Raw genomic sequence first — 14,816 nt, 5'->3', positions numbered from 1 at the left:
GTGCAGCTGGCTGTGGTGAGAGAATAGAGGGAGAGCGGTCCGGGAACAATGCAGGCTCAGCCAGGATGGGTGAGGCGTGGGGGGGGGAATCGGCAGGGCTCTGCTGCACTCCGAGGAGGGAGCCTGCTTGAAAATGGCCGTAACTCCGTTTTGGTGTAGCTCCACTTGCTGCCCATCCGTTAGCCTGAGCGCGTATCTTGCTGAAGCCACCTGCTCTCCCTTTAGAACCCTGCCATCTTTGCTCTGCCTTCCTTCTCACAGGCCCCCTTCCTGCATTTGCTCACATGTTGAGATCCCCCCTCCCCGTCTGCTGTGATTCTCCAACCAAAAGCCCAGAATCCCATTACATCACTGCTGGAGAGAGAGACAGAGAGGACTGCACCAGCAAATGATTTGCACTGGGGAAAATGCTCAAAGGGGGTTGGGGATTTGGCAGATGGGCACGATTGATGCAAGTCCCCTTTGTATCCTAGCAACGCCTCTCTTTGTGTGACTAATTAGAATAGGTTGTGAGGGCCTCTGCAAGACAACACTGCACGGGACTGTGTTTCACATGGACAACTGTATGGTTGTCTGCATGAATTTGTGTATATATGTATTGCAGGAATATACGTATGAAGGCCTACCCAAATGTGTGTACATCCTTTAACCTGTGTGGATGTTGAACATGACTGTGTGGTTTTGCACAGCTGCCTGTGTTTATGTATTTGTCATAATTTACTGCAATCTGCCTGTGGACAGACTAGCTAAATGGCAGTTGTTTCCTACTGGTGTGATTAGTGACCACAGTCTAGCTTAAGTGACATATGACCTACTGATCAGCAGATATTAATAATCCTCGGCAGGTACCATGGGTTTTAGATAACCCCAGCATCTGCGCCAAGTTTATTTAAACACCTGATCTATGCAAACCTGAAAACCTGCTACCATGGAAGTAACTTCATCTAAATTTAAATGACTGTATAAAAAAGAAAATATTAGAAAAATATATACAATATATAGAAGCAGATTTTAACAAATATGTAAATGTATATATCTATATATATATATATATACTGTGTTTTTCTTTCTCATCATATATATGATGAGAAAGAAAAGCACTGGTTTCCAATAAGGCAGAAATGGGAAGACAAACTAATCTAATGATTAGCTCAAGGCTACAGCATTACCGTCATCAAAATGCACAAATAAAAAAAAGAACAATGGGGAAAAGGAAACAGATCCATTACAATGCTGTCTCACTGGACTCATGGAGAGGAATCGGAAAATGTTGAGCTTTTAAAAACTGAGTAGCATCAGTGTGAGGCTGCAGCTCCCTGTGGACACTGCCTTTAGGGCACTTGAGTATGGTTGCAGTTCCTGGAATGGTGCCACAATGCAAGTGCAGCATCAGCTCTTCATAATTACATAATGGCAACCTCTTCCATCACCAGCATGCTCATGAGCAAGGCTAGTACTCACCTTTGTGAAAAAAAACCAGTTCGTTATTTTATCTTAATAATTTGTCCAGGCCATGGTGACATCCCGTCTGGACTACTGCAACTCTCTCCTGTGTGGCCAACCCGCTGCTGCCATCAAACCTCTGCAGCCGATACAGGATGTTGCTACACGAGTTGTCTTTGACTTGCCAAAGCGTTTCCATGTATCCCCACTATTCATTTCTCAGAACTGGCTTGCTGTAGCTGCCCGGATCAAATTCCAGACCCTGGTTATTGCATACGAATGCATCAACAGAACTGCCCCTAGCTATTTACAAGGCTTGATCAACCGCTACACCCCAACCAGACCCATCTGCTTCACAAAAAGTAAAGCATGGAGGTTCTCGGTTCTGGCTCCGTTGTGGTGGAATGAACTCCCCCCTCACTCAGAACTGCTGAAACTCTGTGTAGATTCAACAAGGGTCTGAAAACTCACCTTTTCCAGACTCACTTTGCCCAAGATCTCTCCAGCTCATGTTCGGTGTAAATGTTCATGCACCATAACTTTATGATCATCCCCAGATAAGCCTTTACACAGCCGCTACTCCTGTATTGTATATAAATGTTTGTGTACCTTTAAAGAAAAAACTAAAATTTTGTAGGAAGGTTATCAGGATTCATCTATCCTCTGTTTTATGGACCTACTTGAGCAATTAACACTGGTGCATTAAGTGGAAAGTAACAAATTAAGTTTACTTAAGAATCACGTCTGAAACTATGTCTCTTTCTCCTAATATAATGCACAAATTTGTATTTTCGTGAGATGTACGTTGCTTTGGAGAAAACTGTCTGCTAAATGAATAAATGTAAATGTAAATTTGATTCAGGAAAACCATGTCAGTCAGTCCAGTTTCAGCATTCCATGATGACTGGATCATGCTAACGTAACCCCGTAGTGAAAATTAGAAAAATAAAACTCTGCATAACTTCAATAAAAAAAAATCTGTTTACCTTAAATATAATCATTTAATTAAAGTGAAAAAGTGGTAAAGTAGTTGCTTAAGTTGAAATGTTGCAAACTAAACCATACGCTGAGATCTACTAATTGATATTTTTCAGACTGCATGAACTGTGTAATTTGCTATTAAAAATTTTACCTGGTGCCCAGTACACCTATTTCAATACATGAAAACTGAAGTAAACCCCATATTTCCTGTCTGAAATAATTTCTTGGCTTACCAATAGTAACAATGCTCCTACCACAACTCCCCTTATCATTCACAATAATGAGTTCCTTGACTATCTCAAATCCAGAATTAATAACATATGATGCCAAATTCAGCACAACCCACCTAATCCCACTTTAGTAACTCCTGGGCTCTTATCCAATACTAATCATTATTTTGAATCCTATCACACTGTTAGTGAATAAGCTCACTATCCTTAAATGTTACGATCATAGATCACAAACAAATATACTGTAAGTATGTTGTCACAGACGACAGCTCCAGACCCCCTTTCTCAGCCCAGATAAAGCTTGACATACCTGAAGGCTCAATGTGAATGAGGTAACTTTCTATCCCATTCTTCTCCCATATTACAAAGGTAATGTATTCCTAAAAAAACCCTCATAAGGTGAATTCACATAAATCAAATATGCAGTTACCAATGGTTTCAATGGTTTAAAAAAAGTTATGGATTTTTTATGCATTCTTTAGTCCCAAAATTGACATAAAATTACAGCAAAATATCACCAAATCCAGTTAAAATGGAAACAAACATTTCAGATAAAATGAGTTATAACACAACATAACAAGGCAGTTTTCCTTCAATAATTACTCTATAATTGCGATTCACCATGAATCAGAATTTATCTTGCTATCTTTTTGTTACTTTATTCTTTTTGTGTACAAGAATCTTACAGCACCCTGGTTTCTGATTTCAAACTTGGGTTTGAATCCGAGTCCGTTAGTGTGGAGTTTGTCATGTTCTCCCTATGCTCGCATTCGTTTCCTCACACAGTCCAAAGACATGCTTTTCGGGTAAACTGGGCAATCTAAACTGCCCTTAGTGAGTATGTGAGTGTTTGTGTTATGTTGAGCTGCTGTATAAATGGGTGAATGTTTATAGGTAGTTTACTGTAGTGCATTTGTCAAGTCTACCTGGGCAAAGGTCAGCTAAAAACCTATCACTGTATATCACTATGCAGAAAAGAATTTGCTAAATGAGTAATTTTTACAAGATTCATTTAGAGTAAAATTTAATAAAAAAAAAAAAACCCTATATGCAGTTACTCGTGTAGTCTATACTGGTTTCTAGAAAGGTATGTGACAAATTGACTATAGAATCAGTTTAGAATCAGATGTCTGCATCTAAATCTCTTCTGCTGGTGTGATGTGCTTTTGTATCGTTTTCTAAGATATACACCCCTTTGGTCTAATTCATCTCATTCAAGTCACTTATAAACTATACTTAAGGTGCACCCTCTTTTCTCTCTCACTCACTCACTTTCGTTAATGGCTTGTCCAGGTCAGGGTCACGATGTTCCAGAGCCTATCCTGGAATTACCAGGCACAAGGTTTGGGGGTATGCTTTGGATGTGATGCCAGTCTATTACAAGGTTGGTACACTGTATTATACTTCCAGTTTTTGCTTTGATATTGCATTTAAAACATGCACTACATGCATTGCTTAACCAGTTAACCAAATAATACGATGAGTACTGGCGCCCCCAGGGATGTGTGCTCTCCCCACTGCTCTTCTCCCCGTACACCAACGACTGCACCGCTAAAGACACCTCTGTCAAACTCCTGAAATTTGCAGACAACACCACACTCATTGGCCTCTTCCAGGATGGTGATGAGTCTGCTTACAGACAGGAGGTCAAAGAGCTGGCTGTCTGGTGCAGTCATAACAACCTGGAGCTGAACACGCTCAAAACAGTGGAGATGATCGTGGACTTTAGGAGAAACACCTCAGCATTATCCCCACTCACCATCATGAACAGCACTGTGGCAACAGCGGAGTCATTCAGGTTCCTGGGCACCACCATCTCACAGGACCTGAAGTGGGAGCCCCACATAGACTCCATTGTGAAGAAGGCCCAGCAGAGATTGTACTTCCTTCACCAGCTGAGGAAGTTCAACCTGCCACAGGAGCTACTGATGCAATTCTACTCCGCAGTCATCGAGTCTGTCCTCTGCACCTCTATAACTGTCTTGTTCGGCTCAGCTATAAAGTCAGACATCAGAAGACTGCAGCAGATAGTTCGGACTGCTGGAAGAATCATCGGCACACCCCCCCCCAGCTCTCCAAGAACTGCACTCGTCCAGAGTCAGCAAAAGGACTAGCAAAACCATTCTAGACCCCTCACATCCAGGCCACTTCCTCTTCGAACCATTGCCATCTGGCCGGTGCTACAGAGCACTGAGCACCAGGACAGCCAGGCACAAGAAAAGTTTCTTTCCTCAGGCCATCTACCTCATGAACAGCTAAATCCCCCCTAGAGAGTAAACCAGTGCAATACACAACGCTATTTATATTTATAACTATTTATCACATCATATCTCTTACTCACATTCCCTTGCATTTGTATAGAACATACCTGTACATACATACAATGTCTAGTAACTATTTTTGTATATTGGGTACTTTATATTTTTCTATATTTTTTATCCTTTATTCACATATTCTGTCTTCTCATCTGTGTCTTGTTACTGTCGTTCTGTCTGTGCTATGAAAGTTTCTGTCACCAAGTCAAATTCCTTGTATGTGTGAACATACTTGGCAATAAAGCTTATTCTGATCCTGATTCTGATAACCAAAGAACTTAACCAAATCTGTTAAAAACCATATTACTACTACTACTTCCTTGTCACTGAGAGATGTCTTGCTTAATTAAACTCACACTGAATTGGTGGAATATCTACAGTACACCCAGTGTAGCCAAACTACACAACCAATAGAGTCATATGAAAACATCACAGGGACCACTGCTTTGACAAGGACTTTATAATGAGTAGAGAAATAAGTCAGGAGTAATTTCTCCCCAAAATAAGTATTTGATATTACTTCTTAAGTATCTGGACATTCACAGTTACAAATGGATTTTCATTACATTTATTGATTTAGCTGACGTTTCCTCAAAAGCAACTTACAATGTTAATCTATCTACTATTATTTACCCATTTATACAACTGGGTAATGTTACTGGAGCAATTTTAGGGTAAGTACCTTGCTCAGGGGTACTACAGCCAGAGGTGGGGATCAAATCTACGACCTTTGGGTCTAAAGGTAACAGCTCTAACCACTACGCTACCAGATGTTCCCCCTCCTTTATTACTGAATCAATTTTGGATGTAGGGGGATGTGGGACTTGCTGACCTCTGAATCCCTGTTCACACAGTGCCAATAACATTTACATTATTCATGTTAAGTTAAAGACATAATATAGCAATGAGTTTGCAAATTTTAAATTTACTTTGTGAAATCTACCATCCGCAGAACGAACCATTTAGATGCCTCAGAAAACATTACATAATTTAACCAGTAGAAAACCACTTGTAAAGCAGGATTCCTTGGTTCATTAGTCTCGTACTCACAACATTGTTGAGCTCTACCTTACAAACAAAATATTGTCTCACACACACACTTTTTTGGAATCAAGCACTAGAATGGCAGGAAAAGAGACCATAGAGAGCAAAAGTATTTTTGAAGAAGAAAAACCAAGTGGCTATCAACATGCAACCCAACAGTGTGACAAATGACAAACACAGCAATCCAAAATCATAACAACCATCCACCCAGGAGTTAGTCACCTTCCAACAAAAGACTCAAAAGGTCATCAGAAATAAATACACAGACAAGTGCAAAAGAAACACAGAGGACCTTTAGAAAATGAGAATTGTGGCTACTTTTAAATGACCAGAATGGTTGTGATTATTTCAATAAATCTATTAAGGGTTTTAGTTCTTAGGTGGATGACTGTAAATCAAACCATATATTCCAGAAGTGTGCTAGAAAAAAATTAGACATTTTGATTATACCCACTGAAGACTGACAAAGATCTGACAAGAAGCACCCAAAGCGAAGGCAAATATCATGTAGTAGCACAGAACATTGTCCACACACAACTGGATAAAAGCAAAAACCAGTACACTGAGCCTGGTGCCAAACCATGCAACCCAAAGCACAGGATGACAGGATCAGACAAGAGGCAGGGGGTATAAGCGCAAAAAGGACACAGGTATATTCTCACTCACACACATAAGTGGGCACACTGAAATACCGGCTGGATGGCCAGGAGAGGCTGCAGAGAAAGTTGGTGAAAGGACTCGGGAGTTCATCAGCCCTTTGGACCTGACCATCAAAGCCTCTTGGAGGCTTGGTGCTCTGTGTGTCTGCATTGTATGTGAGCAGTTCTGCTCTGGTTGGTATCAGAGCTGGAGAGAACAGCTCGGACTGATGAATTCAGAGGTAGAACATAACCTGATAGGGCTGGTGGATTCAGACACACGGAGACATGAGCTGGCAGACCTGGTGGATTCACTGCTGGTGTTGGGATTCAGTGGTAGAGAAGTAATCTAAGGGGCTAAAGGATTTGGTGGTGCAGAGAGACCCTAACAGGGCAGCGCACTGGAAATAAAATGGTAATATGAACCAAATATGGTACTTAAGGAGTACCTCTATACTCCCGGGAGTCTCGCTACACCTTACTGTATGTTTTTGTTTCTAAACATACTATCTTGTTAATGCAAAAAAAAACCCACAGAATCCCAGGCAGAGTAACAAGTGTCTGTCTTAACAATTAATGCAACAAGTGAAATGACCCTGATTTATCATAATCAAATGATTTAATGCTAAATACTAAAAAAGCAAATATAATAAATTCCCTTGTCAACATTCTTTAACGATGGATATTTACTTTTCACTGTAATTTGACTACACGAAGCTCTTCCACTGTATTTAGATGTTTGCATTTACGTATATTCATTTACTAGATACTTTTCTCCAATCGATATACATCTCATAGGAAATACAATGTGTGCATTACATTAGCAGAAAGAGATTTAGATGCAAACGCGTGATTCTAAAGTACAGTTAGTTTGTTGCTTTCCACCATATGAACCAATGTACATCGCACAAGTAGCTGCATAAAACTATCTGAATCAACAGTTCCTAATCACCTTTCTAATAAATATACTGTATATATTTTTTATATATAAACATTTACGTTACATTACAGGAGTAGCTCTATGTTACCTGCTCTAACACAAAGGCTTGAAAAGAGTTAATTACAGAAGCATTGCTAGATTTCAAGTGACTCATTCCAGACCACATGTACACTCACACACACTCCAACAGGTGCAATTGGACACAGTTACAACTGGACCACTGCAAGGATATGACATGTGCGGGGTGATTGGGGAAAGGGCACTCTTGACAGGGAGGATGGCAACTGATGATGCCCTAATGCCATGCTTGAGCCCAGTCAGGAACGCGGCCAACAGTTAGCACAGGAAAAGAAACGTACACCACCTTTTTAGGCTTCACTCCTCGCTGCAAGGCCCAATGGAGGGAGGGAGTGCAGAGGTGACAGGTTAGAGGACATTCTCACAGTGTGCTGTTAGGTGGTAAGAGAACAGATGAGCATCTCACCCTGAGCTGCATTTCATACAAGACATTAAGCGTGTGTGCAGCTAAAGGCAAAAAAACAGCACTACTTCACTCAGTTCAGGAAGTCCTAGAGGAGCATTATACAGTACCAGTCAAAAGTTTAAGCACACTAGCTGGAAATTGTTTTTTCAGCAAAAAACGCCTGCTATGTGTTCTCAGCTCTTCTGCAGCAGTTCCGGTGTAGGACACTTGTATGCGCTTCACTTTGGCTCTTCTGCCCACAGCATCCTGTATAAGTATTGCCAAGGTGCACTCACATTTTTAACTGGTACTGTATTTTATACATTGTACACTGCAAACCTGTGACATGCGAAAAATATTTTATTCTTATTTTTATTCTTTTATGATTTATGAACACTGACTAATTTTCTCTTGTTTATCAAATGCAACACATATTTCAAAATCTGATTAACTTGTAACTGTTCTCTACTATACTGGTAAAGTGTATATGTACAATGAGTGTTAACTCTCCCTATAACACTGAAGACCCACATGAAGTTCCTCTTACAGAAATGTTAACACAGACAAACAATTGCAGATGGTAGAGCTAAATAATGATTTTGCTCATCTGAATGTCCCACTGTGAAAGCTGTGCAGCACAAACTCCTTCATTCTTATTTTAAAAACCAAAACACCATTTCAGCAATTTCCAAATGTATTTAAAATACATCTAAAAAAGAATGTGGGACTTGAAACTGTACATTTAAGATACATTACTTACAAGGTCATTGCATGAGTGTATTTCAGTTATTTTGAGATTTGTACCCATATAACTTGGCTGGGATATTGATCCAATGATGTCCCAGATGAAGAAAATGATGAACATGAAGCATAGTGGCAGGCATATTGATCCACTACACACTTCAAAGGTAAACTAAGAGACCCTGATTCATTCAAGATGAACATGACCCATCCAGATGACCCAAAGGAAGTAGCTTTTTCAGGGATTCTAAGCCATGTGATACTGAAGTCCAGGTTCTGAACATTTTCTTGTTCACGTGCATGTTCAGCATATATTTAGCTGACCTTCTGTCATGGCACGGACAGGAGACGGGAGGTAGGGTTTAGATCCAAGTGCGGGGGGCTGTTGTGCTGAAACGCGGGAGCAAACAAAGACTGAGGTCGGGGACAAGTGAGGGTCTTCCAAGGAGTGAATGTCGTTGTCAGGGGCGGAGCAATACTGGAGAAACTGGTGAACAATCCGCAGTCGAAAAGCCAGGAAAAGAAGGAACTGTAAACAGGGAACAGGGTACTTGGGAAAGCAGGACGCTGACCTCAGGAAGGGCGTTGTAGATTCCGCACCTGTTGCTGTGTCAGCACTCACGTTATACTGTGCCGTGCTAATCAGCAACAGGTGCTATTGCTGAGCCGATGGGTGTGAGCGTGACAGTACCCCCACCGGCAGCTCCAGCCAAGTCCTGGACTTGGGCGGGCGCGGGTGCCCCCGGAGCTGGGGAGCCGGGCGGTCTGGGTGCTCCCTGTTGAAGGCTGAGATCAAGTCAGGGTCCAGGACATTCGCTGCCGGCACCCAACAGCGCTCCTCTGGGCCATATTGTTCCCAGTCCTCCAAGTATAGTAGACAGCCGTGACGGCAACGGGAGTCCAGTAGCTTCCGAACTGCATATACTGGAGTCCCCTCCACCTGCACCAGTGGTGGAGGCTCTGAGCTCTGAGGGGTCCGGAGGGATGACACTTTGTATGGCTTGAGGAGGAAGACATAGAAGGAAGGACAGACCTGGAGATCCGGTGGCAAGCGCAACCGATATGTGACGGGGTTGATCTGTTGAATGATTCTGTAGGGACCGATGTACCGTGGGCTGAGCTTCTTGGACGGTAGTCATAATTTCAGGTCCCTGGTGGACAACCAGACCCACTGGCCAGGATGGAATGAGACAGGGTGCCGGTGATGATCGGCCTGCTGCTTGTACCAGGTACGCTCCGGCGCAGCAGATGAGCAGTCACCTCCCACCATGTCTCTTCACTGTTCTGGTACCAAGTGTCTACGGCGGGGACTTCGGTGCGTTCAGGGTGCCATAGGAATAAGGGAGGCTGATAAACTAGGATACACTGGAATGGGGTAAGACCAGTGGAGGTGTGTGGAAGAGAATTATGGCCGTATTCTGCCCACGGTAGGAACCGGGCCCACACACACACACACATTTTCAGAACCGCTTGTCCCATACGGGGTCACGGGGGACCGGAGCCTACCCGGCAACACAGGGCGTAAGGCCGGAGGGGGAGGGGACACACCCAGGACGGGACGCCAGTCCGCCGCAAGGCACCCCAAGCGGGACTTGAACCCCAGACCCACCGGAGAGCAGGACTGTGGTCCAACCCACTGCGCCACCGCACCCCCGGAACCGGGCCCATTGATGTTGTTTTTGGCCGCAGTAGCTCCTCAAGAACCTACCCAGGTCTTGGTGTAGTCTCTCCACTTGCCCATTGGCCTGCAGGTGGCAGCCGGACATCAAACTCACTGACGCTCCACAACCGTGACGTGAATCATGGGCCTCTATCAGACACTATGTCCTCCGGGAGACCATACAGGCAGAAAACATTATGAAACAAGGCTTCCGCTGTTTCCAGGGCAGACGGGAGCTGCAGCAACGGGACTAGCCGACAGGCCTTTGAAAACCAATCCAGGACGGTGGGGATGATAATATTACTTTGGGAGACCGGGAGATCCACCAAGAAGTCGATTGATATGTGGAACCAGGGCTGTGTCGGGACTGGTATGGGCTCAAGCAACCCTGCAGGCTTCTGGTTGGAGGTGCGAGCCTGGGAGCATGCCTCGCAGGCCTCTTTGCGCTCCCATACGTCTTTCTGGATGGATGGCCACCAGTACCGCCCTTGGAGGAGGGAGACGGTCCGTCGGTGGCCTGTGTGTCCTGCCGTTGGGGAGTCGTGCGCCCACTGAAGGAGAGATGGTCGCAGACTGACAGGAATGTGCTCCTTACCTGCTAGCTTGGCCGCTGGCCCTGGATCTCTTTGTTGGGCTGCCTGGAGCTCCTGTTGCAACTGCCATTGGATAGGCGCCACCACCATCCCTTCAAGCAGGATGAGTTCGGGTACCTTTGGGCCTGAGTCTTTGTTGTAAACTCGGGACAGGGTATTGGTCTTGGTGTTCTTAGATCCTGGCTTATATGACATGATGAACCGGAACCGGGTAAAGAATAATGTCCAGCGCGCCTGGCGTGGATTCAGACGCCGGGCCGTCTGCAGGTACTCGAGGTTCCAGTGATCTGTGAGCACGAGGAAAGGGTGCTCGGCACCCTCCAACCAGTGCCGCCACTCTTCCAGGGCTAATTTGATAGCCAACAGTTCTCGGTTACCGATGTCATAGTCAAGCTCAGTTGAGGTAAACTTACGTGAGAAATACACAATGGGTGGAGTTTCAGTGGGGTACCCTGTCATTGGGACAGCACTCCACTGACTCCTATCTCTGAGGCATCTACCTCCATCACGAAAACCTCCACCCCCAAAAACCGCTGCAGGGACATCACTGACGTGGGCCATGGCCAGTCTAGTACTGCTTGGACTTTCTTGGGGTCCATAGCCACTCCATCGGCCCTCAAGATGAACCCAAGGAAGGAGAGTTGTGTCTGATGGAATAGGCATTTCTCTCCTTTTACGTACAGGCAGTTCTCTAGCAGCCTCCGCAGAACCTGGTGCACGAGTTGTATGTGCTGCTCCCTGGTGCTAGAATAGATCAGAATATCATCGAGGTACACCAAGACCCTGTGGTTAATCAGGTCCCCCAACACATGGTTCTCAAATGCCTGGAACACGGAGGGCACATTGGACAGACCAAATGGCATGATCATGTACGCGTAGTGACCCAGGGAGGTGCTAAACATGATCTTCCACTCGTTGCCCTCCCTGATCCAGATCAGACTGTACACGCTGCGCAGGTCTAGCTTAGCGAATATCTGCACTGCACTGACCTGTTCCAGTACAGTGGCAATGAGAGGCAGAGGATGCGGGTGTTTCACCGTGATCGCATTCAATCCACGGTAATCTATACATGGGTGCAGCCCCCCATCTTTTTTCTCAACAAAAAAGAACCCGATGGCTGCTGGGGACGTAGACGGCCGAATGATCCAGGAGGCCAAGGCTTCCATCACATACTCCTGCAGAGCCCATTGCTCTGGTAATGACAACGGATAGATTCGACCCTGAGAGGGAGTGGCACCCGGCAAAAGATCAATTGCACAATCCCAGGGTCTATGCAGAGGTAGGACGGCTGCTCGGCTCTTACTAAAGACCACTGCAAGGTCCTGATATTTTGCAGGGATACCGCAGGTTTTCGCGGTGTCAGGGTTCTCCACTGAGGTGGCCTGGCAAGGGAGGGCTAAGCAGGTGTCTTTAAACTGGGGTCCCAGGCCAGCAGCTCCCCTGAGCTCCAGGAAAACACTGGGCCATGCTTGGCCAGGCAACGTGAACCCTAGTATTAACAGTGAGTCAGGGGCCCAGATCAGAAAGAACGTGAGGTCCTCCGTGTGGCATGCCCCCACTCGTACTCACAACGGCACAGTCTGCCTCTCCACCACTCCCAAGCTCTACAGTTGCCCATGCAGAGCGCTGATCCTCAGGGTTACCCCGCACTCTTGCACTGGGATGCCCAACTGTTGAGTAAAGGCCACATCGATAAAGCAGCTGGCTGCCCCAAAATCAGGGCGTACGCCTGTACCTGAAGAGACCCCCAGGGCACCTCCATCAGCACTATTAACTGGGTGTCCGAGCGGCATAGGGCACTCATCTCAGCTCCTGGGCAGGGTTTTGTGGATGGTCGTGTAGCAAGGCAGTCTGTTCTGAAGTGCCCTGCCTCTCCACAATACAGGCACGGGTGGCCTCGGAGCCATCACTGCCTCTCAGCAGGGGTCAGCCGCCTTTGTTCCAGGTGTACTTGTCTTAGGGCCTCCCGTTTGCCAGGGGCGGCTGGGGGGGTAGCCCGTGGCACGGCAGTTGGTCTCGTGTGAGGTGGTCAATGACAACCACTGTTTCTATAAAGTGGTCCAAAGTCCAGGCCTTCCCCCAGTATGCCAATTCCACCTGGATCCGCGGGTGCAACCCGTGCCTGAAGGCGGACAGAAGAGCAGCTTGATTCCAGCCACTCCACTCAGCCAGGGTCCGGAATTCCAGGGAATACACCGCTACGGTCCGACTGCCTTGTTGTATCGTCATCAGGCGGTGACTGGCTGCGCGAGCTAAGAGAGGGTTGTCAAAAACCGCCTGAAATTGCTTCCGGAATTTCTCATGTTTGTGCCAGACAGCTGTGGCCCAGTCTAGAGCAGGTTCGGTTAATAATGAGATTACATACGTTATTCAGCTGGCGTCCCTCTGACATACACAAGGCTGGCTCGCAAAGACGAGCTCACATTGCAGGAGAAACCCACAGCATTTCTCTGGCGAACTGTCATATCTTTCAGGCATGGCCAACCGGGGATTCGTCACTGGTGCACTTGTGGCAGCGTCTGATGACGTGGGGAGCGCTGTGGAGGCGACGACGGGGGCTTCGGCTGCAACTAACGCGTTTGAAATGGTGGACGCCTCGGCAGGTTTGGGGATCTGCTGTGCTGGCATCAGAGCCTGTATCATCTTCATGATCTGTCGCAGCGCCTGATCATGAAAGCCCAGCAGAACTTCCTGAGTAGACACTGCCTTTCGTAGGCGCTCCAACTCCGCTGGGTCCATAAAAGTGGAATCTTCTTTCATGGTGAGGACAGGAAACGGGAGGTAGGGTTTGGACCCAAGTATGGGTGCTGTTGTACCGAAACGTGGGAGCAGACAAAGACTGAGGTCGGGGACAGGCGAGGGTCTTCCAAGGAGTGAACGTCGTTATCAGGGGCGAAGCAATACTGGAGAAACCGGTAAATAATCCGCGGTCGGAAAAGCCAGGAAAAGCATGAACTGGGTATTTGGGAAAGCAGGATGCTGAATGCATAAGCCTCAGGAAGGGCGTTGTAGATTCCGCACCTGTTGCCGTGTCGGCACTGCTTTTATACCGCGCCATGCTAATCGGCAACAGGTGCTATCACTGAGCCGAAGGATGTGGGTGTGACAGTACCACCCCCAGCCGAATCCTGGACTTAGGCGGGCGCCGATGGGTGTGGGCGTGACACCTTCTAAGGCTACTAATGATTACAATTATAGCTCTTATTTCTGATGCTGTTTGTGGAATGCAGCCACAATTCAAATAATTTGCAGATTTATTGTAATATGTACATTCCCCATAATATAGTTGCCATTTCAGACATAGATACGACCAACTTTGTAATGATATTAATAGTGAAGGAACTGAAAGAAGCTAAAGCAAATAAAAAGCACAAGGTGAATCTCTTATATTATGGTCAGTCAATGTGGTATTTAAGAACAGAAAAGGAAAAAAAAGACTATGTGATGGATCAGACAATCAGCTAACTCCATGTGTTTCTCCACATCATGAAGGAGCACTGTATGGTGGTTCCAACTCTGTTTTTTACACTATGAATTTGTCCATATGCATTTCTTATAACTACAGTGTAATTCATACATTGAACTTAAGTCATGCTTAACTTGTAGAGTGAGCCCTCAATAACTGGAGAAACTGTACAATATTTTTTTAAAACAAATGTTTTGCCAATTTCTAACCAGAACAATCAAATCACCATATTTATATGAATTTTTTTCATCCTTATTGTCATGAATTATCATCAAAACACTGCAGCAGATACCAGTCAAAAT

The 14,816-nt window shown here is 45.4% G+C and overlaps 1 protein-coding gene across 7 annotated transcripts in view; it reads right to left on the bottom strand.

The window, feature by feature from the left end:
* Positions 1-14,816, bottom strand: part of dctn1b (dynactin 1b) — an 88,380-nt gene that overhangs the window by 35,743 nt on the left and 37,821 nt on the right. For 4 of the 7 annotated variants that reach the window (XM_018754737.2, XM_018754733.2, XM_018754734.2 and 1 more), the window contains exon 5: positions 7,956-7,976. The exons of the other annotated variants lie outside the window; for them this stretch is intronic. In XM_018754737.2, coding sequence (XP_018610253.1) covers positions 7,956-7,976 — 21 coding nt within the window. The remainder of the gene's footprint in view (positions 1-7,955; positions 7,977-14,816) is intronic. 7 annotated transcript variants of the gene reach the window in all.

This window comes from Scleropages formosus, chromosome 8, assembly GCF_900964775.1.
Source record: "Scleropages formosus chromosome 8, fSclFor1.1, whole genome shotgun sequence".
In the NCBI taxonomy this organism is placed as follows: Eukaryota; Metazoa; Chordata; class Actinopteri; order Osteoglossiformes; family Osteoglossidae; genus Scleropages; species Scleropages formosus.
This window is presented reverse-complemented; position numbering and strand designations above follow the sequence as displayed.